Source organism: Pongo abelii, chromosome 3, assembly GCF_028885655.2.
Source record: "Pongo abelii isolate AG06213 chromosome 3, NHGRI_mPonAbe1-v2.0_pri, whole genome shotgun sequence".
Lineage (NCBI taxonomy): Eukaryota > Metazoa > Chordata > Mammalia > Primates > Hominidae > Pongo > Pongo abelii.
Genome location: NC_071988.2, coordinates 89,153,139 through 89,177,154, shown reverse-complemented (window position 1 = coordinate 89,177,154; position 24,016 = coordinate 89,153,139). Strand labels below are relative to the sequence as shown.

The window sequence follows — 24,016 nt, the reverse complement described above, 5'->3', positions numbered from 1 at the left end:
TGTCTTGCACCCACTGTCCAACAGTCCCCCATGAGATGAACCTGGTACCTCAGTTGGAAATGCAGAAATCATTCCTCTTCTGGGTCACTCACACTGGGAGCTGTAGACTAGAGATGTTCCTATTCAGCCATCTTGGCTCCTACCCAAAGTAATTTATATATTCAAAGCTATTCCCATCAAACAACCATTGACATTCCTCACAGAATTAGAAAAAAACTACTTTAAATTTCATATGGAAGCAAAAAAGAGCCCATATAGCCAAGATAATCCTAAGTAAAAAGAACAAAGCTGGAGGCATCACGCTACCTGATGTCAAACTATACTATTAGGCTACATAATCAAAACAGAATGGTACTGGTACCAAAAAGATATATAGACCAAAGGAACAGAACATACGCCTTGGAAATAACACTACACATCTACAACTATATGATCTTTAACAAACCTGACAAAAACAAGCAATTAGGGAAAGGATTCCCTATTTAATAAATGGTGTTTTGGGAAAACTGGCTAGCCATATGGAGACAACTGCAACTGGATCCCTTCCTTACACCTTACAGTAACCAAACCAGCATAGTACTGGAACGAAGACAGACATATAGACCAATGGAACAGAACAGAGGCCTCAGAAATAACACCACACATCTACAACCATCTGATCTTTGACAAACCTGACAAAAACAAGCAATGGGGAAAGGATTCCCTATTAAATAAATGGTGCTGGAGAAACCAGCTAGCCATACGCAGAAAATGGAAACTAGTCCCCTGCCTTACACCTTATGAAAAATTAACTCAAGATGGATTAAAGACTTAAATGTAAAATCCAAAACCATAAAAACCCTAGAAGAAAACCTAGGCAATATCATTCAGGACATAGGCATGGGCAAAAATTTCATGACACAAACACCAAAAGCAATTGCAACAAAAGCCAAAATTGACAAATGGGATCAAATTAAACTAAAGAGCTTCTGCACAGCAAAATAAACTATCATCAGAGGGAACAGGCAACCTACAGAATGAGGGAATATTTTTGCAATCTATCCCTCTGACAAAGGTCTAATATCCGGAATCTACAAGAAACTTAAACAAATTTATAAGAAAAAAAATAACACCATCAAAAAGTGGGCAAAAGATATAAACAGACACTTCTCAAAAAAAGACATTTATGCAGCCAACACACTTATGAAAAAGCTCAATATCACTGATCATTAGAGAAATGCAAATCAAAACCACAATGAGATACAATCTCATGCCAGTCAGAATGGCGATGATTGAAAAGTCAAAAAACAACAGATGCTAGTGAAGCTGGGGAGAAATAGGAAAGCTTTTACATTTTTGATGGGAATGTAAGTTAGTTCAACCGTCATGGAAAACAGTGTGGTGATTCCTCAAAGATCTAGAACCAGAAACACCATTTGACTTAGCAGTCTCATTACTTGGTATATACCCAAAGGCATATAAATCATTCTACTATAAAGACACATGCACATGTGTGTCTATTGCAGCACTATCTACAATATCAAAGATATGGAACCAACCCTAATGCTCATCAGTGATAGAATGGATAAAGAAAATATGATACATATACACTATGCAATACTATGCACCATAAAAAGGAATGAGATCATGTCTGTTGCAGGGACATGGATGAAATATAAAGCCATTATCCTCAGCAAACTAACACAGGAACAGAAAACCAAATACCACATGTTCTCACTCATAAGGGGGAGTTGAACAATGAGAATACATGGACTCAGGGAGGGGAGCAATGCACACCAGGGCCATTCGGGGCATGGAAGGGAAGTGAGAGTATCAGGACATATAGCTAATACATGAGGGGCTTAAAATCTAGTTGACAGATTGATAGGTGCTGCAAACCACCATGGCACACATATACCTATGTAAAAAACCCACACATTCTGCACATATATCCTGGAACTTAAAATAAAACTGTTTTAAAAAAATGTGAACCGACTAGATGTGGTTGCTCAAGCCTGTAATCCCAGCACTTTGGGAGGCTGAGGAGGGCAGATCACGAGGTCAAGAGATCGAGACCATACTCCTGGCCAACATAGTGAAACACTGTCTCTACTAAAAATACAAAAATTAGCTAGGCATGGTGGTGTGCACCTGTAGTCCCAGCTACTTGGGAGGTTGAGGCAGGATAATCACTTGAACCCAGGAGAGAGAGGTTGCCGTGAGCCGAGATAGTGCCACTGCACTCCAGCCTGGTGACAGAGCGAGACTCCATCTCAAAGATCAAAACAAAAAAGTGAACCTACCAGTACTCACATTAAATGTAAACAGACCAAAAAAGAAATAATGATCTTTGAAATCTTTTATTTAAGGAGATAAAACATTTGAAGTTCAAAATTAAATGTAACCTATGTGTTATATATGTGTGTGTATATATATTGCACATATATCTGTATATATGTATCCATACATATATCTCTGGTTGTGTGTGTGTAGACAGAAAATAAACATTTTTAAAAGAGTTTATGGAGACCGGGTGTGGTGGCTCATACCTGTAATCCCAACACTTTGGGAGGCCAAGGTGGGAGGATCACGTGAGGTCAGGAGTTCGAGACCAGCCTGGCCAACATGGTGAAATCCTGTGTCCACTAATAATACAAAACTTAGCCAGGTGTGGGGGATGAGCACCTGTAGTCCCAGACACTTGGGAGGTTGAGGCGTGAGAATCACTTGAACCCAGGAGACATAAGTTGCAGTCAGCCAAGATCGCTCCATCGCACTCAAGCCTGGGTGACAGAGAGAGACTCTATCTCAAAAAAAATAAAAAAAGATTATATAAAATAGTTACCTGAATTGACCATATGCTGGGCCATAAATAAACACTATGTAAATTGTATAGGATTCAAACTCATAAAAATTGTATGTTCTAGTCATACTAGAAATAAATTATATATCATCCAAAAAATGATAACTAAAAATAATATGATTCTTTAAAATAAAAAATATTTTTAAAAATTCAGTCAACAAAAAATTCTTATTATAAATGTGCCTTCCTCTCATTAACTATTCTTCCAAGTATACATCCAACAAAAATGAATAAATATGTAAATCTCATAAAATATATAAATATCCTAATACCATAATTATTAGTAAGATCAAAAAATGTTAACAACACAAATATCCATTTATCATAAAATGAAGAGATCATCTGTGGTCTTTGTCAATCAACTGAATACTCTACACCAGTGCAATTATACAACTGCTAAACAAAAACAAAAATGAATATGTATTATTTAATTCAATTACATAAACAATACTAATCTATGATATTAGAATTCAGGTTAATACTTACTTTGAGGATAAAAGTAGTGACTAAAATGGCCCAGGAGGAGAGAGTTCTTCTATGCAGTTTATGATAAATTGGTGTCTTCACTTTGGGATAATGTTTAAGATAATCTTAAAATTTTGAGGTAGTCACATAGTGTATATATATTTATCCTATGTATTTCATACTTAAAGTTTTATTGTGGAAGATATATAACATATTTTTAAGTTCCAGAAATCAAACAGCAAAATAAGCAGGAAGCAGTAGAGAAATCCTGTGGGTTCCTATAGTGTGGCCAGGAAAGGACTCTCTAAGAGGTATCATTTAAGGGGAAGCCTCTAAAAGAAATAGAAGCAAACCTCAAGTAGTTGCAAGAAAGAATGCTCAATGAGAGAGACACGGGACAAAAGGTGTAAAGGGGCTAAAGTGAGAACAACTTCAGGAGTTTAAAGAAAAACAGAAGGCCATTGTCTCTAGAAGAACGTGTACAGGGGGAAAGGGTTAGGACAAGTAGGTGCCTATGTAGAGTTCTCTAGACCACAGACAGATTTGGATTTTATTCTTAATGTAACAAGAAACCAGATGGAAATCTTAACAGGCAAATGTCATAACTTGACATTAATTTAGAAAATATTCTGGCTACTAGAAGGAAAATATGGTAGAAGACAGATGATTACAGTAGAAGCTGAGAAACTGGTTAGGAGGCATTTCACCAGTTGTGACACAGTTCTTCTTTAAATATGTCAAAATGGGCTGGGCACAGTGGTTCATGTCTGTAGGGCCAACACTTTGGGAGGCAGAGGCAGAATGACTAGACCACAGGAGTTCCAGACCAGTATGGGCACTACAGCAAGACCTCATATCTAAAAATATAAAAAATAAAAAAATAGCCAGGCATGGTGGTGCACAGCTGTAGTCCCAGTTTCTCATGAGGCTGAGGTGGAGGATTACTTGAGACTGAAACAGAAAGGCTGCACTGAGCCATGATCAAGTGACTGCACTCAGCCTGTGTAATGGAGCAAAAGCCTGTCTCAAAAAAATAAAAATAAAAAATAAAAATAAAAATATCAAAATGATCTTTCCTAGATTCTAATTCCACTACCTTACTTATAGCACTTAGAATGGCTCACAATATTTTCTGCTCTAGAAAAACATTAACTTTCCCACCTAAAATTCCATTTTTCATTTTTAAAGGTATTTGTCAATGATAAAACTCCAATTTAAAAACCAAACTTTCTGTAATGACATGAATTAAAACATTCAAATTTTATGTCAATTCAATGACACTTACTTTGAATCACTTGTGTGACGCTTTTCAAAGACCATCCATACACTTGACATGCTTAAGCAATAAATTTACTTTTAATGTTGGTATCTTTATGTTTATCCTTCAGCTATAAAGAGAATGCTATGAAATTATCAATGATTCATCATGATCAACCCGTGAAGCCCCTGGATCGAGCAGTCTTCTGGATTGAATTTGTCATGCGCCACAAAGGAGCCAAGCACCTTCGGGTCGCAGCCCACGACCTCACCTGGATCCAGTACCACTCTTTGGATGTGATAGCATTCCTGCTGGCCTGCGTGGCAACTGTGATATTTATCATCACAAAATGTTTCCTGTTTTGTTTCCGAAAGCTTGCCAAAACAGGAAAGAAGAAGAAAAGGGATTAGTTATATCAAAAGCCTGAAGTGGAATGATCGAAAGAATGGGACTTCTCCTTTATTCCAGCATGTAGGGTTTTAAATGGAGGATTTCCTTTTTCCTGTGACAAAACATCTTTTCACAACTTACCCTGTTAAGTCAAAATTTATTTTCCAGGAATTTAATACATACTTTAGTTGGAATTATTCTATGTCAATGATTTTTAAGCTATGAAAAATAACAATAATATAAAACCTTATGGACTTACACTGAAACTTATTATTCTAATTCAAAACTTACACACGAAAGTTATGGAGCTTCCTTATGTTTCACACATTGTATTTGAACACAAAACATTGACAACTCCACTCATAGTATCAACATTGTTTTGCAAATACTCAGAATATTTTGGCTTCATTTTGAGCAGAATTTTTGTTTTTAATTTTGCCAATGAAATCTTCAATAATTAAATTATGTAAAAAGTCTCACTCTTCCTTTTGAAATTGCAAGACCAGTAGTGTTGCTTGGCTTTTATTGTGTATTCAGACTTAGCATCACTTGTTTCCTAGAAGACATGGCAAGTTTATTCCTAGAATGAAAGATAGTTTAATGTACAAAAATTAACATGTATGTTATACCACATTAACAGATACAGATCTACATAACAAACTAGAAAGCCCAGAAATAAATCCATGAATATAAACAGCTAACTAATCTTCAATAAGAGTCTTAAATATACTCAATGAAGATAGATGAGTATCATCTATCAAAAAATGGTGCTGAGAAAACTGATGTCCACAAGCAAAAGAAAAAAGTGAACCCTTATTTTTTATCATATACAAAAATCAACTCAAAATGGATGAAAGATGGCAACATAAGACCGGAAACAGTAAAACTTCCAGAAGATGGAGATCTGGCAAGATGTTTGAATACGAACAGCTCCTGTCTGCAGCTCTCAGACGAATGCAGAAGGCAGGGTGCTTCTGCATTGCCAGGGATCTTCCTCCCACAGCCAAGGGAAGCCATGAGGGACTGTGCTATCCAGCCCAGATATTATGCTTTCCCCATGGTTTTTGCAATCCACAGAGCAGGGTACTCCCTTCTGTGCTGACACCACCGAGCCCTGGGTTGCAATCACCAAACTGGGGAGCTCTTTGGGCAGACACCAAGCTAGCTACAGGAGTTTGTTGTCGTTGTTGTTGTTTTGTTTTGTTTGTTTGTTTGTTTTGTGCCTGGAGCCGAAGTGAGACAGAACCGTTCACTCCCCTAGAAAGGGGACTGAAGCTGGGGAGCCAAGTGGTCTCGCTTAGTTGGTCCCACTCCCATGGAGCCCAGCAAGCTAGGAACCACTAGCTTGAAATTTTCACTGTCAGCACAGCAATCTGAAGTCAACATGGGACAATCGAGCTTAGTGGGGGGAAGGGCCATTACTGAGTCTTGAGTAAGCGGTTTTCCCCTTACAGTGCTAAGCAGGCCAGGAAGTTTGTACTGGACAGAATTCACCACAGTGCAGCAAAGCGTCTGTGGCCAGACTACACCTCTAAATTCCTCCCCACTGGGCAGGGCATCTCTGAAAGAAAGGCAGCAGCACCAGTCAAGGACTTATAGATAAAACTCCCATCTCCCTGGGACAGAGCACCTGGGGGAAGGAGCAGCTGTGGGCAAAGCTTCAGTGGATTTAAACCTTCCTGCCTGTCAGCTTCGAACAGAACAGTGGATCCTGACAAGGAGGATTCTCCCAGCAGAGTGCTCGACCTCCGCTAAGGGACAGACTGCCTCCTCATGTGGGTCCCTGAACCCCATGCCTCTTGACTGGGAGAGAACTCCCAGCAAGGGTTAACAGACACTTCATACAGGAGAGCTCCAGCTGGCATCAGGCCAGTGCCCCTCTGGGACAAGGCTTCCATAGGAAGGAGTAGGCAGCAATCTTTGTTGTTCTTCAGCCTCTGCTGGTGACACCCAGGAAAACAGGGTCTGGAGTGGACCTCCACCAAACTGCAGGAGATCTGCAAAGAGGGACCTGACTGTTACAAGAAAAACAAACAAACAGAAAGTAATAACATCAACATCAACATAAAAGACCCCCACACTAAAACCCCACCCAATGGTCATCAGCCTCAAAGATCAAAAGTAGATAAATCTAGGAAGATGAGGAAAAACTAGCATAAAAATGCAAAAAATTCCAAAACCCAGAATGCCTCTTCTCCTGCAAATGATTGCAACTCCTCTCCAGCAAGGGCACAAAACTGCATGGAGAAGGAGTTTGCTGAGTTAACAGAAGTGGACTTCAGAAGGTGGATAATAACAAACTCCTCTGAGCTAGAGGGGAACTCATGTTCTAACCCAATGCACAGAAGCAAAGAACCTTGATAAAAGGTTACAGGAACTGCTAACTAGAATAACCAGTTTAGAGAAGAACATTAATGACCTGATGGAGATTAAAAAAACACAGCACAAGAACTTTGTGAAGCATACAGAAGTATCGATAGCTGAATCGATGGAACAGAAGAAGGGATATCAGAGACTGAAGGTTAACTTAATGAAATAAGCAGTGATTGGTTATTTCATTAGTGATGGGGAAAATAGAACCAAGTTGGAAATCACTCTTCAGGTTATTATCCAGGAGAACTTCCCCAACCTCACAAGACAGGCCAACATTCAAATCCAGGAAATAACGAAAACAACACTAACATACTCCTCAAGAAGAGGAACCCCAAGACACATAATCATCCAACTCTCCAAGGTTGAAACGAAGGAAAAAATGTGTAAGGCAGCCAGAGAGAATGGTCAGGTTATCTACAAAGGGAAGGCCATCAGACTAACAGTGGATCTCTCTGCAGAAACCCTACAAACCAGAAGAGAGTGGGGGTCAATATTCAACATTCTTAAAGAAAAGAATTTTTAACCTGGAATTTCATATCCAGCCAAACTAGGCTTCATAAGTGAAGGAGAAATAAAATCTTTATAGACAAGCAAATGCTGATGATTTTGTCACCACCAGGCCTGCGTTACAAGAGCTCCTGAAGGAAGACTTAAATATGGAAAGGAAAAACCAGTACCATCCACTGCAAAAACACACCAAAATATAAAGACTAATGACACTATGAAGAAACTGCATAAACTAATGTGAAAAATAAACAGCTAGCCTCATGATGACAGGATCAAATTCACACATAACAATATTAACCTTAAATGTAAATGGGCTAAATGCCCCAATCAAAAGACACAGACTAGCAAATTGGATAAAGAGTCAGCATCCATCAGTGTGCTGTATTAAGGAGACCCGTGTCACATGCAAAGACACACATAGGCTCAAAATAAATAAAGGGGGGGAGGAATATTTACCAAGCAAATGGAAAGCAAAAAGCAACAGGGGTTGCAATCCTAGTCTCCAATAAAACAGACTTTAAACCAACAAAGATCAAAAGAGACAAAGAAGGCCACTACATAATGGTAAACAGACCAATGCAACAAGAAGAGCTAATATATATGCACCCAATACAGGAGCACCCAGATTCATAAAAGAAGTTCTTAGAGACCTACAAAGAGACTTAGATCCTACACAATAATAATGGGAGACTTTAACTTTCCACTATCAATATTAGACAGATCAATGAGACAGAAATTTAATAAGCCTATTCAGGACTTGAACCCATCTCTAGACCAAGCAGACCTAATAGACATCTGCAGAACTCTCCAACCCAAATCAACAGAATATACATTCTACTTGCAGCACATAGCACTTACTCTAAAATCAACCACATAATTGGAAGTAAAACACTCCTCAGCAAATGCAAAAGAATGCAAATCATAACAAACAGTCTCTCAGACCACAGTGCAATCAAATTAGAACTCAGGATTAAGAAATTCACTCAAAACCATTCAACTACATGGAAACTGAATAACCTGCTCATGAATGACTACTGGGTTAAATAACAAAATTAAGGCAGAAATAGCAAAATCTGTTGAAACCAATGAGAACAAAGAGACAACATACTAGAATCTCTGGGACACAACTAAAGCAGTGTTTAGAGGGAAATTTATAGCACTAAATGCCCACAAGAGAAAGAAGCAAAGATCTAAAATTTACACCCTAACATCCCAATTAAAAGAACTGGAGAAGCAAGAGCAAACAAATTCAAAAGCTAGCAGAAGACAAGAAATAACTAAGATCAGAGCTGAACTGCAAGAGACGGAGACATAAAACACCCTTCAAAAAAAGTCAATGAATGCAGGAGCTGGTTTTTTGAAAAGATTAAGAAAATAGACTACTAGCCCAGCTAATAAAAAGGAAAAGAGAGAATAATCAAATAGACTCAATAAAAAAAGATAAATAGGATATCACCACTGATCACACAGAAATACAAACTGCCATCAGAAAATACTATAAAAACATCTCAACACAAAAAAACTAGAAAATCTAGAAGTGGATAAATTCCTGGATACATACAACCTCACAAGTCTAAACCAGGAAGAAGTCAAATCCGTGAATAGAAAAATGACAAGTTCTGAAATTGAGGCAGTAATTAATAGCCTACCAACCAAAACAAGCCCAGGACCAGACAGATTTGCAGCCAAATTCTACCAGAGGTACAAAGAGGAACTAGTACCATTCCTTGTGAAACTATTCCAAGGAACAGAAAAAGAGGGAATTCTCCCTAACTCGTTTTATGAGGCCAGCATCATGCTGATACCAAAGCCTGGCAGAAACACAACAAAAAAGAAAATTTCAGGCCAATATCCCTGATGAACATCGATGCGAAAATCTTCAATAAAATACTGTCAAACCGAATCTAACAACACATCAAAAAGCTTATCCACCACAATCAAGTCAGCTTCGTCCCCAGGATGCAAGGCTGGTTCAACATACAGAACTCAATGAACATAATCCATTGCATAAACAGAACTAATCACAAATACCACGTGATTATCTCAATAGATGCAGAAAAGGCCTTCGATAAAATTCAATATGGCTTCATGCTAAAAACTCTCAATTCACTAGGTATTGATGGAACATATCTCAAAATAATAAGAGCAATGTCCATCTCTGTTTGCAGATGACATGATTCTATGTTTGGAAAACCCCATCATCTCAGCCCAAAAACTCCTTAAGCTGATAAGCAACTTCAGCAAAGTCTCCGAATACAAAATCAGTGGGCAAAAATCACAAGCATTCCTGTACACTGATAATAGACAAACTGAGAGCCAAATCATGAGTGAACTCCCATTCACAAGCACTACAAAGAGAATAAAATACCTAGGAATACTCCTAAAAAGAGACATGAAGGATTTCTTCAAGGAGAACTACAAACCACTGCTCAAGAAAACAAGAGAGGACACAAACAAATGAAAAAGGATTCCATACTCATGGCTAGGAAGAACCAATATCATGAAAATGGCCACAGTGCTTAAAGAAATTTATAGATTCAATGCTATTCAAATCAAGCTACCATTGACTTTCTTCTCAGAACTAGAAAAAACTACTGTGCATTTCATATGGAACAACAAAGAGCTTGTATAGCCAAGACAACCCTAAGCAAAAAAAAAAAAAAAAAAAAAAAAAGCTGGAGGCATCACTCTACCTCACTTCAAACTATACTACAAAGCTACAGTAACCAAAACAGCATGGTACTGGTACCAAGACAGATATATAGACCAATGGAACAGAAGAGGCTTCAGGAATAACACCACACATCTACAACCATCTGATCTCTGACAAACCTGACAAAAACAAGCAATGGGAAAAGGATTCCCCATTAAATAAATGGTACTGGGAAAACTTGCTAGCCATATGCAGAAAACAGAAACTGGTCCCCTTTCTTACACCTTATACAAAAATTAACTCAAGATGGATTAAAGGCTTAAATATAAAACCCAAAATCATAAGAACCCTAGAAGAAAACCTAGGCAATACCATTCAAGACATAGGCATGGGCAAAGACTTCATGACTAAAACACCAAAAGCAATTGCAGCAAAAGCCAAAATTGACAAATTTGATCTAATTAAACTAAAGAGCTTCTGCACAGCAAAATAAACTATCATCAGAGGGAACAGGCAACCTACAGAATGGGGGAACATTTTTGCAATCTATCCCTCTGACAAAGGTCTAATATCTAGAATCTACAAGGAACTTAAACAAATTTACAAGACAAAAACAAACAACACCATCACAAAGGCTATAAACAGACACTTCTCAAAAGAAGACATTTATGTGGCCAACAAACATATGAAAAAAAGCTCATCATCACTGATCATTAGAGAAATACAAATTAAAACCACAATGAGATATCTTCTCACGCCAATTAGAATGACAATCATTAAAAAGTCAAGGAAAAACAGATGCTGGAGAGGATTTGGAGAAACAGGAACACTTTTACACTGTTGATGGCAGTACAAATTTGTTCAACCATTGTGGAAGACATTGTGGCAATTGCTCAAGGATCTAGAACTAGAAATACCATTTAACCCAGCAATCCCATTACTGGGTATATACCCAAACGATTACAAATCATTGTACTATAAAGACACATGCACACGTATGTTTATTGCAGCACTATTTACAATAGCAAAGACTTGGAAACAACCCAAATGCCTATCAATGATAGGCCAAATAAAGAAAATGTGTACATATACACCATGGAATACTATGCAGCCATAAAAAAGCATGAGTTCATGTCCTTTGCAGGGATGTGGTTAGAAACCATCATTCTCCGCTAACTAACAAATGAACAGAAAATCAAATGCTGCATGTTCTCACTTATAAATGGGAGTTGAACAATGAGGACAAATAGACACAGAGGGGAACATCACACACTGGGGCTTGTCAGGGGGTCTGGGACAAGGGGATAGAGAGCATTAGGACAAATACCTAATGCATGCAGGGCTTAAAACCTAGAAGATGGGTCGATGGGTGCAGCAAACCACAATGGCACATGTATACCTATGCAACAAACCTGCACGTTCTGTACATGTATCACAGAACTTAAAGTAAAATAAATAAAAAATAAATAAAAATTTTAAAAGTAAGAATAAATAAAAGTAACAGGTTAAGCAGCATCATTTTCTGGGGTAAACACCCATGACTCATCATCTCACTCCAGGGAAATGGAAAACACGGACACACAAGAAGTGAGTTTAAGAATGGAGGTTTAATAGGGGAAATAAAGAGAAAAGAGAATAGCTCTCTTTCCTGCAGAAAGGTGATCCCAAATAGATCTTCTAGTTCCATGGTGAAATGCAGAGTTTTGTAGACAAGCTTGAGGAATCAGTGTCTGATTTATATAGGGCCCAAAGGATTGGTGGAACCAGGTGTGCCATTTACATAGTGTAAGAAGAAGCTGGCTGCCCCACCCTAATCTTCTATTACACTTATGGTTTCTCTACCTGGCCAGTCCCATGTTACCTGCTTCTTCACTTCACATGTGGTTGACAAAGGAAAGGAAAGAGGGGACCTCCGTGTTGAATATATCTGGCTTCTAGGTATCCCATCCCTTTTCTTTCTTTTTTTTTTTTTTTTAAATTATACTTTAAGTTCTGAGGTACATGTGCAGAATATGCAGTTTTGTTACATAGGCATACATGTGCCACAGTGGTTTGCTGCAACCATCAATCCACCACCTCCATTAGATATTTCTCCTAATGCTACCCCTTCCCTAGTCCCCCACACCCCAACAGGCCTCAATGTGTGATATTCCCCTCCCTGTGTCTATGTGATCTCATTGTTCAACTCCCACTTATGAGTGAGAACAATTGGTGTTTGGTTTTCTGTTCTTGTGTTAGTTTGCTGAAAATGATGGTTTCCAGCTTCATCCATGTCCCTGCAAAGGACATGAACTCATCTTTTTTATGGCTGCATAGTATTCCATGGTGTATATGTGCCACATTTTCTTTATCCAGTCTATCATTGATTGACATTTGGATTGGCTCCAAGTCTTTGCTATTGTGAATAGTGCTGCAATAAACATACGTGTGCATGTGTCTTTATAGTAGAATGATTTAGAATCCTTTGGGTATATACCCAGTAATGGGATTGCTGGGTCAAATGGTATTTCTAGTTCTAGATCCTTGAGGAATTATTGGCACAGTTGCCAGCATTTACCTATGCAAGTTTTAGCTTGTTTATCTATGTTTGAAGCTTGATTTCTCAGGCTGCTTTTTGTTAGCAAGTGAAGGGGTGGCCTGGCCCTCCACACCTGTGGGTATTTCTAGTCATGTGGGATGAGAGACTGAGAAAGAGAAATGAGACACAGAGACAAAATATAGAGAAACAACAGTGGGCCCAGGAGACCAGCGCTCAGCATACCAAGGACCTGCACCGGCACCAGTCTCTGAGTTCCCTCAGTTTTTATTGATTATTATCTTCATTATTTCAGCAGAAAGGACTGTAGTAGGAGAGTAGGGTGATAATAAGGAGAAGGTCAGCAAGAAACATGTAGCAATAGAATCTATATCATAATTAAGTTCAAGGGAAGGTACGATGACTGGACGTGCACATAAGCCAGATTTATGTTTCTCTCCACCCAAACATCTTAGTGGAGTAAAGAATAACAAGGCAGCATTGCTGCAAACATGTCTCACCTCCCACCATAGGGTGGTTTTTTTCTCTTATCTCAGAATTGAACAAATGTACAATCAGGTTTTATACTGAGACATTCAGTTCCCAGGGGCAGGCAGGAGACAGTGGCCTTCCTCTATCTCAACTGCAAGAGGCTTTCCTCTTTTACTACTCGACCTTAGCACAGACCCTTTATGGGTGTTGGGCTGGGGGATGGTCAGATCTTTCTCTTCCCATGAGGCCACATTTCAGACTATCACATGGGGAGAATTCTTGGACAATACCCAGCTTTCAAGGGCAGAGGTCCCTGTGGCTTTCCGCAGTGCATTGTGCCCCTGGTTTATTGAGACTAGAGAATGGTGATGACTTTTACCAAGTATACTGCTTGTAAATATTTTGTTAACAAGGCACATCCTGCACAGCCCTAGATCCCTTAAACCTTGATTTCATAGAACACATGTTTTTGTGAGCTCCAGGTTGGGTCAAAGTGGCTGGGGCAAAGTGGCTGGGGCAAGGCTACAAATTAACAACATCTCAGCAAAGCATTTGTTTAAAGTACAGGTCTTTTTCAAAATGGAGTCTCTTATGTCTTCCCTTTCTACATAGACACAGTAACAGTCTGATCTCTCTTTCTTTTCCCTACATATCCCCCATTTCTTTTTGACAAAACCACCATCATCATCATGGCCCATTCTCGATGGTCGCTGTCTCTCCAGAGCTGCTGGATACACCTGTAGACTAACAATAGAGAGGACAGACATACAAGGATTAATATAAAATTTGCAATAGTGGAATTTCCAATGGTTTTAACCCAAGTGACAGGGTTAAGATTTGTGAGGATATCAACAGCTTTTACCATTGTCTCAGTTTCTGGCACCAGATTTAACTGGGCTTTTGATGTTTCAAAAATTTGTTCCTTCAATTTTGAAATATCTAAAGTAAGATTATCTTCTCTTCCTTGTAGATGGCATCTAACCATGTCCCAGTGATGTTCAGATTTACTATAGGTTCAAGATGTAGTAGAAAAATCTGATGTATTCCAGTCACACTGTAACTGAAAAAGATATTCCAAACTTATAAGCCTATCTCCCATCCAAATGACAGTTCATCTAAGATCATTAATTTGATTTGCCAATTTTTGACCCATTTGAGTCTGAGAATTCCACAATTTTGAGGAATTCTTTTGCCAATTATTCACATATTCTGCAGTTTGAACAGAGGAGTGTAAAGCAATTCCAGCAGTCGCAGCAGTAGCTGTGACTGCAATAAGACCCATAATCACTGCAATCAAAGTAAAAATGAATCTTTTAGACCTAGTTAGAACTCCTTTTAATACTTCTGTTAAGATATGTATGGATGGAGAAGCCTCCCACGGTCGGTCCATGGACACAGGGATCCACATGCCCTCTCTTGCCCTCACTAGCAGAATACGGTGCTGCCAATCAAAAGTTGAATCAATGCAAGTAAACGATCTACAATTTTCACAGTTTATAGTTTGGGAATCTGGTTTAATAACTATGTTTCCTACAACTAGCATATAAGGGGTTTTTACACAACTTTGCAAAGAAATTGTCAGATTGGAATTTAGGTTAATAGTATAATATGGCTTATGATTTCTTGTTCCCATAACTTGATTTCCAGACCAAATTCTAATGTGGTAGGAGGCCACAGTGGGCTTCCATAATTTTGGGTGTTCAGGACCAACAACAGGACTAACTAACTTTGGTTGGGGTGATGAAGTTCCCTTTTCACCCCATTTCCATGTATAGCATGATTCTAGCCTTCTATAAACCTGGTCTAGCCTTTTAGTTAAATCACTATCATAGGCCAGGTTAGTGGGCCAGACAGATGGAGCCTGTGAACATGAGTGAGTCTGGCCCATACAATCATAATGTAATTGGCCTTGAGGGCCCCAGTCTATAATAGTTCCAAATTTATTGTTTTGTAATACCACTGCAGTGTCAGCCACACATCCTTCCCAAACTAAGACTTCTGGGTCTTTTGATTCTTTGGGAATTTCCTCGGGGCAAAGTTTTCCCTTAGTCCTAAATTTTAATGATCTTTAATAAGAAGAGTGCTATAAATTATTTATTTGTGACCCAAGTGACATTCCACTTACCATGTGATAAGTAAATTTACTGGTGGCACTGACAGTAGGTACTTCTACCAATCAATTTTGGGTTGTAGGCATTAAGCATCCTGGTGTCTTCCCCAGGCAAATAGGATAATCATACCCAGTGGAAATGTTTATCATCATTCCTTCTTCTTCAGGTTGGGCAGGGCCATGGTCATCTGTGGGGCCTGGTACCCATGTACTATTATTAACATATGCTTCAATAGGATTATCTATCCAAATGACTACCCAAATTAAGGGTGGGAAAGGCACATAGGCCCAGTAAGTATAATGAGCTGCAGCTGCTCCTGCAGACATAGGGAGACTTACCACCGTTGATACAATCATTAAAGCTGCAAGCAGCATATTCTCTGGAGTTTTTGTTACACTTGTGTTTTTCAGGATTTTTTCATATAACTGTGTCAGCTTTTTAGCTGGGCCCAGGTCGGTGGCTCTGCTTTCTTGGTGGATGGCAACTTCATCTGTTCTTCTGATATCACCATTTTGTTCACCTGGGGAATAGCTGATGCTCGATTGTGGGTTTTCTTTCTATACAGAGGCACATTCATTTGCATTTCTGGTGGGTTCATTGTAGAACTTCAAATGTCTAGTGGGTATCCAAACAGGAAGCTGATTTTCTCCTTGTGAAACACAAGCAAAACCTCCCCCCATGTTATCACCTTACCTATTTCCCATGTTTTATTTTTGTTGTCTTTCCACCAAATCAGTTTTCCCTCATGTGGGCTGTTCTTTTTACCAGTAAAATGTTGTTCTGCAGAAGTAGTGGTCTGATTTCTATATATGTTTTAAAAATTTAAAGTATAGAGTGCTAGACTAAGTTGCATCTGGGGAGTGTTATACTCCTTACTGTCTTTTTCCCTTTTTTGCTTAACCCATTGAGCTTTGAGTGTTCTATTAGTTCTTTCAATTATGGCCTGTCCTTGGGAATTATAAGGGATTCCTGTTGTGTGTGTAATTTTCCACTGATTTAAGAATTTTTGAAATGCTTTACTACAGTATCCTGCCCCATTATCTGTTTTAATTTTTTCTGGAAATCCCATGACAGCAAAACAAGATAATAAATGTCTTTTAACATGGGAAGTACTTTCTCCTGTCTGGCAGGCTGCCCATATGAAATGTGAATAAGTATCAACTGTCACATGGACAAATGACAATTTTCCAAATGAAGGTACATGTGTGACATCCATTTGTCATAATGCATTAGGACACAAACCTCTGGGATTAACTCCTGCCTCCTGAGTGGGCAGGTGTAAGACTTGACACTGAGCACAATGTTGTACAATATTTTTTGCCTGTTTCCATGTGATAGCAAATTTCTTTTTTAATTGTGTTACATTTACATGAGTCAGGGCATGAAGTTCTTGTGCTTCCATGAAGGCAGATGATACTAGCAAGTCAGCTTGTTCATTTGCCTTAGTTAAAGGCCCTAGTAAGTTAGTATGTGCTCAAACATGAGTATTATAAAATGGGAAATTTCTTTTTCTTACAGTTTGTTGTAACACTTTAAACAGCTGATTTAACTGATCATCAATACTATATTTGATTAGGGCTGCCTCAACGTCCTTTGTAGCCTGTACTACATATGCATAATCTGAAACAATGTTAATAGGCTGATTAAAATCTTGTAACACTGAAATGACAGCAACCAATTCTGCTCTTTGAGCTCAGTGATATTGAGTTTCAATGACTCGTTCTTTTGGCCAGTGTAAGCCACTTTTCCATGGCTGGAACCATCAATAGACACCATCAGAGCATTTTCTAAAGTTTTTTGTCCGGTAATTTTAGGTAAAATCCAAGTAGTCAATTTTAAAAACTGGAAGATTTTTGTTTTGGGGTAATGATTGTCAATAATTCCCACAAAATCAGCAAGACCAATCTGCCATGCAGCAGAATTGATAAAGGCTTGTCTAACCTGTTCCTTGTTTAAAGGGACAATGATTTTATCTGGGTCACTTCCACACAATTTTACTATTTGTAGTCTTGCCTGACCAATTAATGTAGCCATTTGATCTAAGTACAATGTAAAAGTCTTAACTGTACTGTGAGGAAGGAATGACCACTCCACAAGATGTGTATTTTTAATAATAATGTCTGTTGGAGAGTGTGCAGTAGCAAAAATCAAAAGTTGGCATGGGAATAAGTGATCTATTCTATTTACTTGTGCTAACTGAATTTTTTCTTCAACTAATTCAATTTCTTTAGTTGCCTCTGGCATTAATGTTCTTTTACTACTCAAGTCTGGTTCCCCTCTCAGGATAGAAAACAAATTTGACATGGCATAAGTAGGAATGCCTAGAGTTGGCCAAATCCAATTAATATCTCCTAGCAATTTTTGAAAGTCATTTAATGCTCTTAAGGTGTCTTTTCTTATTTCTATTTTTTGTGGTTTAATTTTTCTTTCCTCTACCTGTATTCCCAAATAATGAAAAGGAGTGGAGGTCTGAGTCTTATCAGATGCTATTATTAGGCCTGCGTTTGCAACCTCTGTCGGTAGAAATGTGTAACAGTCAATTAATTTGTCTCTTTTTTCTGTAGCATACAAAGTATCATCAACATAATGAATAACAGTCAGAAAACTTGTCTCTAACTGGTTGAAGAACTTGAGCTACAAAAGTCTGACAAATAGTTGGACTATTAAGCATTCCCTGAGGCAACACTTTCCACTGAAATCTGGTGGCTTTGTTCTTTATTATTTATGGCTGGTATAGAAAAAGCAAATTTTTCAAAATGCTGTTTTGCCAGAGGAATGGTAAAAAAGCAATCCTTTAGACCAATTATAATTAAAGGCCAGTCTTTGGGGATCATGGCCAGAGAGGGCAGCCCAGGTTGGAGAGGCCCCATGGGTTGAGTTACTGCATTAACGGCTCTCAAATCAGTTAGCATGCACCATCAGCCTGATTTTTTCTGAATTACACACTCAGGAGAATTCCAAGGCAAAAATGAAGGCTCAATATGTCCCTTTTCTAATTGTTCCTTTGCCAATAAGTGTAAGGCCTCCAGCTTTTGTTTTGGTAGTGGCCACTGATTTACTCATACAGGCTTTTCTGTTTTCCAACTTAATGGAATGGGTTTTGGAGGCTCTACAGTGGCCACTCCTAAAAAGGATACCCTATTCCTTTTCTTTCTAGATTTCCCTTAGCCTCAACTGAGACTTTAATGCCTTCTCCATTGTTCCCTAGTACTTTGCCAGGGAGATATCCCATTTTAATCATGATTTTTTGACGTGTGGGGCTGTATAGGCAGACTGGAATAGTAATCTCTGCATGCCACTGTTCTAACAAGTCTTGGCCCCACAAATTAATTGGAATAGAAGTAATCATAGGCTGAACTGTACTCTCTTGATTATCAGGTCCTAAACAACATAAAATCATGGCACTTTGATACACTTCTGCGGTGGTGCCCACACCAACAAGTCCTGTAACAGACTTTTGTTTAGGCCAATTTTTTGGCCATTGATTTAAGGCAATGATAGAAACATCAGCCCCAGTATCCACTAATCCTTCAAACTGCTTTCCCTGAATAGTGATTCTACACACTAGCCCAATAAACAGCTTTTTCAGCAGGGTTGGTACTTCCAAACCCTCCTGTTCTTTCTGTTTTGCTATCCCCAATTTTAATGTAAGGCAAAAGCAATAATTGAGCAATTCTATCACCTGGATTGGCACTCCAGGGAACAGTAGAGCTGATCACTAACTGAATTTCCCCTTTATAATCTGAACGAATTACCCCAGTATGAATTTGGACTCCCTTCGAATTTAGACTTGATCTTCCTAAAATAAGGCCTACCATCCCTTCTGTCAGCGGGCCATATACCCCTATAGGAATCTTTTGCAAGGGCTCTCCAGGGAGTAAAGAAACCATTTGAGTGGAACATAAATCTACTGCTGCACTGCCTGCTGTGGCGGAGGATAACTGTTGTATTGTTGTAATTGGCTGATTTCCTGAAATGGTGATATTCACTGTGGGGGTTGTTGTCCCTGAAAACCCTGAGGAAAAAAATGGCTGAATCGGGAATGCCCCACTTTGTTGTGGGTCCTAAGGCTGGCCCCTCTTCCCATTTCCCAACAATGGTTGTCCATTTTTATCAAATTTAGAATGACATTCCTTAGCCCAATGTTTTCCTTTTCCACATTTTGGACACAGGCCAGGTGGCTCTTTATTTTTGCTCTGTTTATTTAAGCCTTGGCTGTTCTTTTTTAGATGACCGATTTAACCACAATTATAATATTTTCCCCAAAATGTTTTAACTTGTCCTCCTAAAGAAACCCCCATAATTGCTTGAGCCAATATCATTGCCTTATGCATAGCTCCTCCAATCCCATCACAAGCCTTCACATATTCTGTAACTACATCAACTCCTGCTGAAACCTTTCCTCTTAATGGCTTTATGGCTGATTGACATCCTGGATTTGCATTTTGATAAGCCATTATTTCTACAACAACTTTTCAGACATTATCATCTGCAATAGATTTTTGAGCTGCATCTTGCAACCTTGCCACAAAGTCTGGATATGGCTCTTTAGAGCCTTGTCTAATTGAACTAAAAGAAGGGCAGGAGGTTCCTGGGTCCTGAATCTTTTCCCAGGCCCTGAGGTAAATAGCCCTTAGTTGTTCAATAGCCTCATTTTGCATTACTGGTTGTTGGTTAATAGTGCTCCAACTTGGACTTATTCCTAGCAATTTGTCTGCATCTATATTAATAACAGGATAAGTAGCCTGATTTTTCCATACCTGTTCTTGTACTCCATAAATCCACCAGGTTTTAAACTGTAGAAACTGAGGGTGAAAGGGAAGATTTGGCCAAAATTTCCCAATCATAAGGAATAAGTCTATTTCCATGAGCAATGGAATCTAATAATGTTCTTATATAAGGAGAGTTGGGTCCATATTGTTTAACTCCTTCCTTCAAATCTTTTAACATTTTCATGGTGAAAGATTCATATCTAGCCTCAGTTCAGACAGACGGTCCTGCTTGACTCCTTTTCCCAGCCAATGTCTGTTGTAAAATTACCGGGAACTGCCATGCCTCAAGATCTCCCTGTTTTCTGGCTTTATGAATGATTTCATGCAGTGCACTATCTTGTCCACTAGGTGGTACTGTAGGATCAAATACCATTGCCGTGGGTTGTTGGTATAGTGCCCTGCTATTTGGCACAGGACACACCGCCTGAGATCTATACTGAACCTCTGGAGATGGCCCATACTGAAATTCGGCTGGCGGCCGGTGTTGATAAACTACCGGTGGTTGGGTTTTATTTTCTACCGGCTGATATTGTGGATACTGTGTCTGGATTGGCATTTGAGGTTGTAATGTCACAGGCATCTGAACCGTGAGAGAAGGAGTTGGTGGCCATCATGGTCTAAACTCTGATGGCCCAAATTATTCTGGACCTCCTTCCCCCGATTTTGATGATTCAGGATATATTACCTCTTGTAATTGATTATAGTCAACATTTTGCATTGACCGAGCCATTACAGACCCTACTACATTTTTACAATATGAACTTTCCATTCCTTTCTTGAACTCTTTTCCTGCCTCTTCTTCACAATGTATTACACAGCTTTCAGGTGCATCAGAAACTGAAACACTATCTTCTTCTATCTGAAATGGTTCTAAAGTTGCTTTAATAATGGCCCAAATATTCCATACTGTAAGTGGGATGATTTTACCTTCCCTACTTGCTTGTTTTCATTCTTTGTCAATTTTTGCCCAATCTTTTAAATCTAAAGTTCCCTTTTCTGGGAACCATGGGCAGAATTGTTCTATTGTTTGAAATAGTGTAATTAGAGTTTCTGTAGAAGCTTTAACTCCCCCTCTTCTTAAAAGAATTTTAATGAAACTGAGATAAGACGCATACTTACTTTTGGTTTGCCCCATTGTTACCCTGGATTCCTCCAAGCACACAAGCTTACTGCAAGGCTGACCATGGATGTACTCAGGAATCTGTCATTGGCTGTCCTCAATGCTCACGTTCTTAGCATACCTTCACCCTAGAGAAAGGCACCCGCGTTGTGCGGCAGATGAAGGGGTGGCCTGCCCTCCACAACTGTGGGTATTTCTAGGCAGGTGGGATGAGAGACTGAGAAAGAGAAATAAGACACAGAGACAAAATATAGAAAAACAACAGTGGGCCCAGGGGACAAGCACTCAGCATACCAAGGAGCTGCACTGGCACGGGTCTCTGAGTTCCCTCAGTTTTTATTGATTATTATCTTCATTATTTCAGCAGAAAGGAATGTAGTAGGAGAGCAGTGTGATAATAAGGAGAAGGTCAGCAACAAACATGTGAGCAATAGAATCTATATCATAATTAAGTTCAAGGGAAGGTACTACGACTGGACATGCACATAAGCCAGATTTATGTTTCTCTCCACCCAAACATCTCAGTGGAGTAAAGAATAACAAGGCAGCATTGCTGCAAACATGTCTCGCCTCCCACCATAGGGCGGTTTTTTCTCTCATCTCAGAATTGAACAAATGTACAATCGGGTTTTATACTGAGACATTCAGTTTCCAGGAGCAGGCAGGCGACAGTGGCCTTCCTCTATCTCAGCTGCAAGAGGCTTTCCTCTTTTACTACTCCACCTCAGTGCAGACCCTTTACAGGTGTCAGGCTAGGGTCAGTCAGGTCTTTCTCATCCCATGAGGCCATATTTCAGACTATCACATGGAGGGAAACCTTGGACAATACCCAGCTTTCAAGGGCAGAGGTCCCTGTGGCTTTCTGCAGTGCATTGTGCCCCTGGTTTATTGAGACTAGAGAATGGTGATGACTTTTACCAAGTATACTGCTTGTAAACATTTTGTTAACAAGGCATGTCCTGCACAGCCCTAGATCCCTTAAACCTTGATTTCATAGAACACATGTTTTTGTGAACTCCAGGTTGGGTCAAATTGGCTGGGGCAAAATGGCTGGGGCAAAGCTACAAATTAACAATATCTCAGCAAAGCAATTGTTTAAAGTACAGGTCTTTTTCAAAATGGAGCCTCTTATGTCTTCCCTTTCTACATAGACACAGTAACAGTTTGATCTCTCTTTCTTTCCCCTACCTATGCAAGCTTTTACCTTGTTTGTCTATGTTTGAAGCTTGATTTTTCAGGCTGCTTTTTGTTAGCAAGGAAATGATTTGTGGGGCTGCTTTTTATTAAAATGAAACCTTACTGAGGACTCTCACCCTCACTATCTGCCTGAATAATTTCTTTCTAGCTCCTGTATCACAGGCATAACTTTATCAGAAACCTGAGAAAATTTACAGTATTTAATCATATGAAAAGTAATATACTGTGAAAACGAAACAAAAGAAAAAAAGAAAGCTCTAATACATTTGATCAAATTAGGTTGCACCTCATATTTTTTCAGTTATTTTTTTTCTCTAGCCTTTGCTGTGTCAAGGAGCTTTGTAAAGTCACCTTCTGATAGGACAGGTCTCTAATTTTCGGCACCAGTCTTCTTTAACATCTCTTCATGGAACCGTCAAAGAAACTCAGCTAGCCCTCACTCACATATGCATAACCTGACAGTGTGAGCGATAGAAAGTGATGGTTAATGATCATGCTTTACATCCACACAGCTTCCTACTGAGTCCACACGAGCTTAAGTCCCAACAGTCATGATGATGATTAGCTTGGTAACACATTCTTGTACTGACTTTTCTCCCTTCTTTTTTCACCCTTTCCTGTTCCCTACTCCTGTACCCTAAGAACATTTCTCAAATTAAGTTATTGTGCACTAATTCTTATCTCAGGCTTTGCTTTCTGAGAGAAATAGACTATGGCAGCTTGGGCAAGTGGCACTAAAATGCAGACCCTCAAAATGGGACTTTGGAATTTAATAACTCACTGATAACTGGCAAAAACAGTCTCATTGCCAACAACACTTGAGAGGTGATAACTCCTGGTATTCAGTAAAATCACTTTGATCAAAATGGATACAATTCACAAAGGGGAGAAAAGAACTGAGGTAAAAGACATGGGGAAAGTCAACCATTGTTTTACCAACAGTATAAAAATCATGGTAACTACATAGTTTATAAAGTGAAGACTTTTAACAGTTTCAGAAAGCTTGTAAAAAGAAAAAAAGCAGGCTCAGTTTGAATAAACATCAAATCAAAATATACTATGTAAATCAGATGTTCTTGGCAGTGTTTGAAGAAAATCAACTTCTGCAGCAGCAGCAGCTGACCACATTGAGAATTTCATCAGAAAACAACAGTAATGCACAAGAGACAACACTCTTCACCTCTACTACACTTTATGCCAAATTTAGGGCCTGAAGAGCAAAATAATGGGACTCAGAGACATGGAGTTGGGGAACAAAACTGAAAATCTGGGACCACCATATTCCTTTGTGGTTTGGGAGACAAGTAATGCTGCTTGTCCT

The 24,016-nt window shown here is 39.0% G+C and overlaps 1 protein-coding gene across 3 annotated transcripts in view; it reads left to right on the top strand.

Moving 5' to 3' along the window:
* LOC100460599 (UDP-glucuronosyltransferase 2B17) overlaps window positions 1-5,063 on the top strand; it is a 33,730-nt gene extending 28,667 nt beyond the window's left edge. For all 3 annotated transcript variants that reach the window (XM_024246112.2, XM_024246111.2, XM_024246110.2), the window contains one exon: window positions 4,696-5,063. In XM_024246112.2, coding sequence (XP_024101880.1) covers window positions 4,696-4,975 — 280 coding nt within the window. In that variant the 3' untranslated portion in view covers window positions 4,976-5,063. The remainder of the gene's footprint in view (window positions 1-4,695) is intronic.
* Window positions 5,064-24,016: the final 18,953 nt, after the last annotated feature.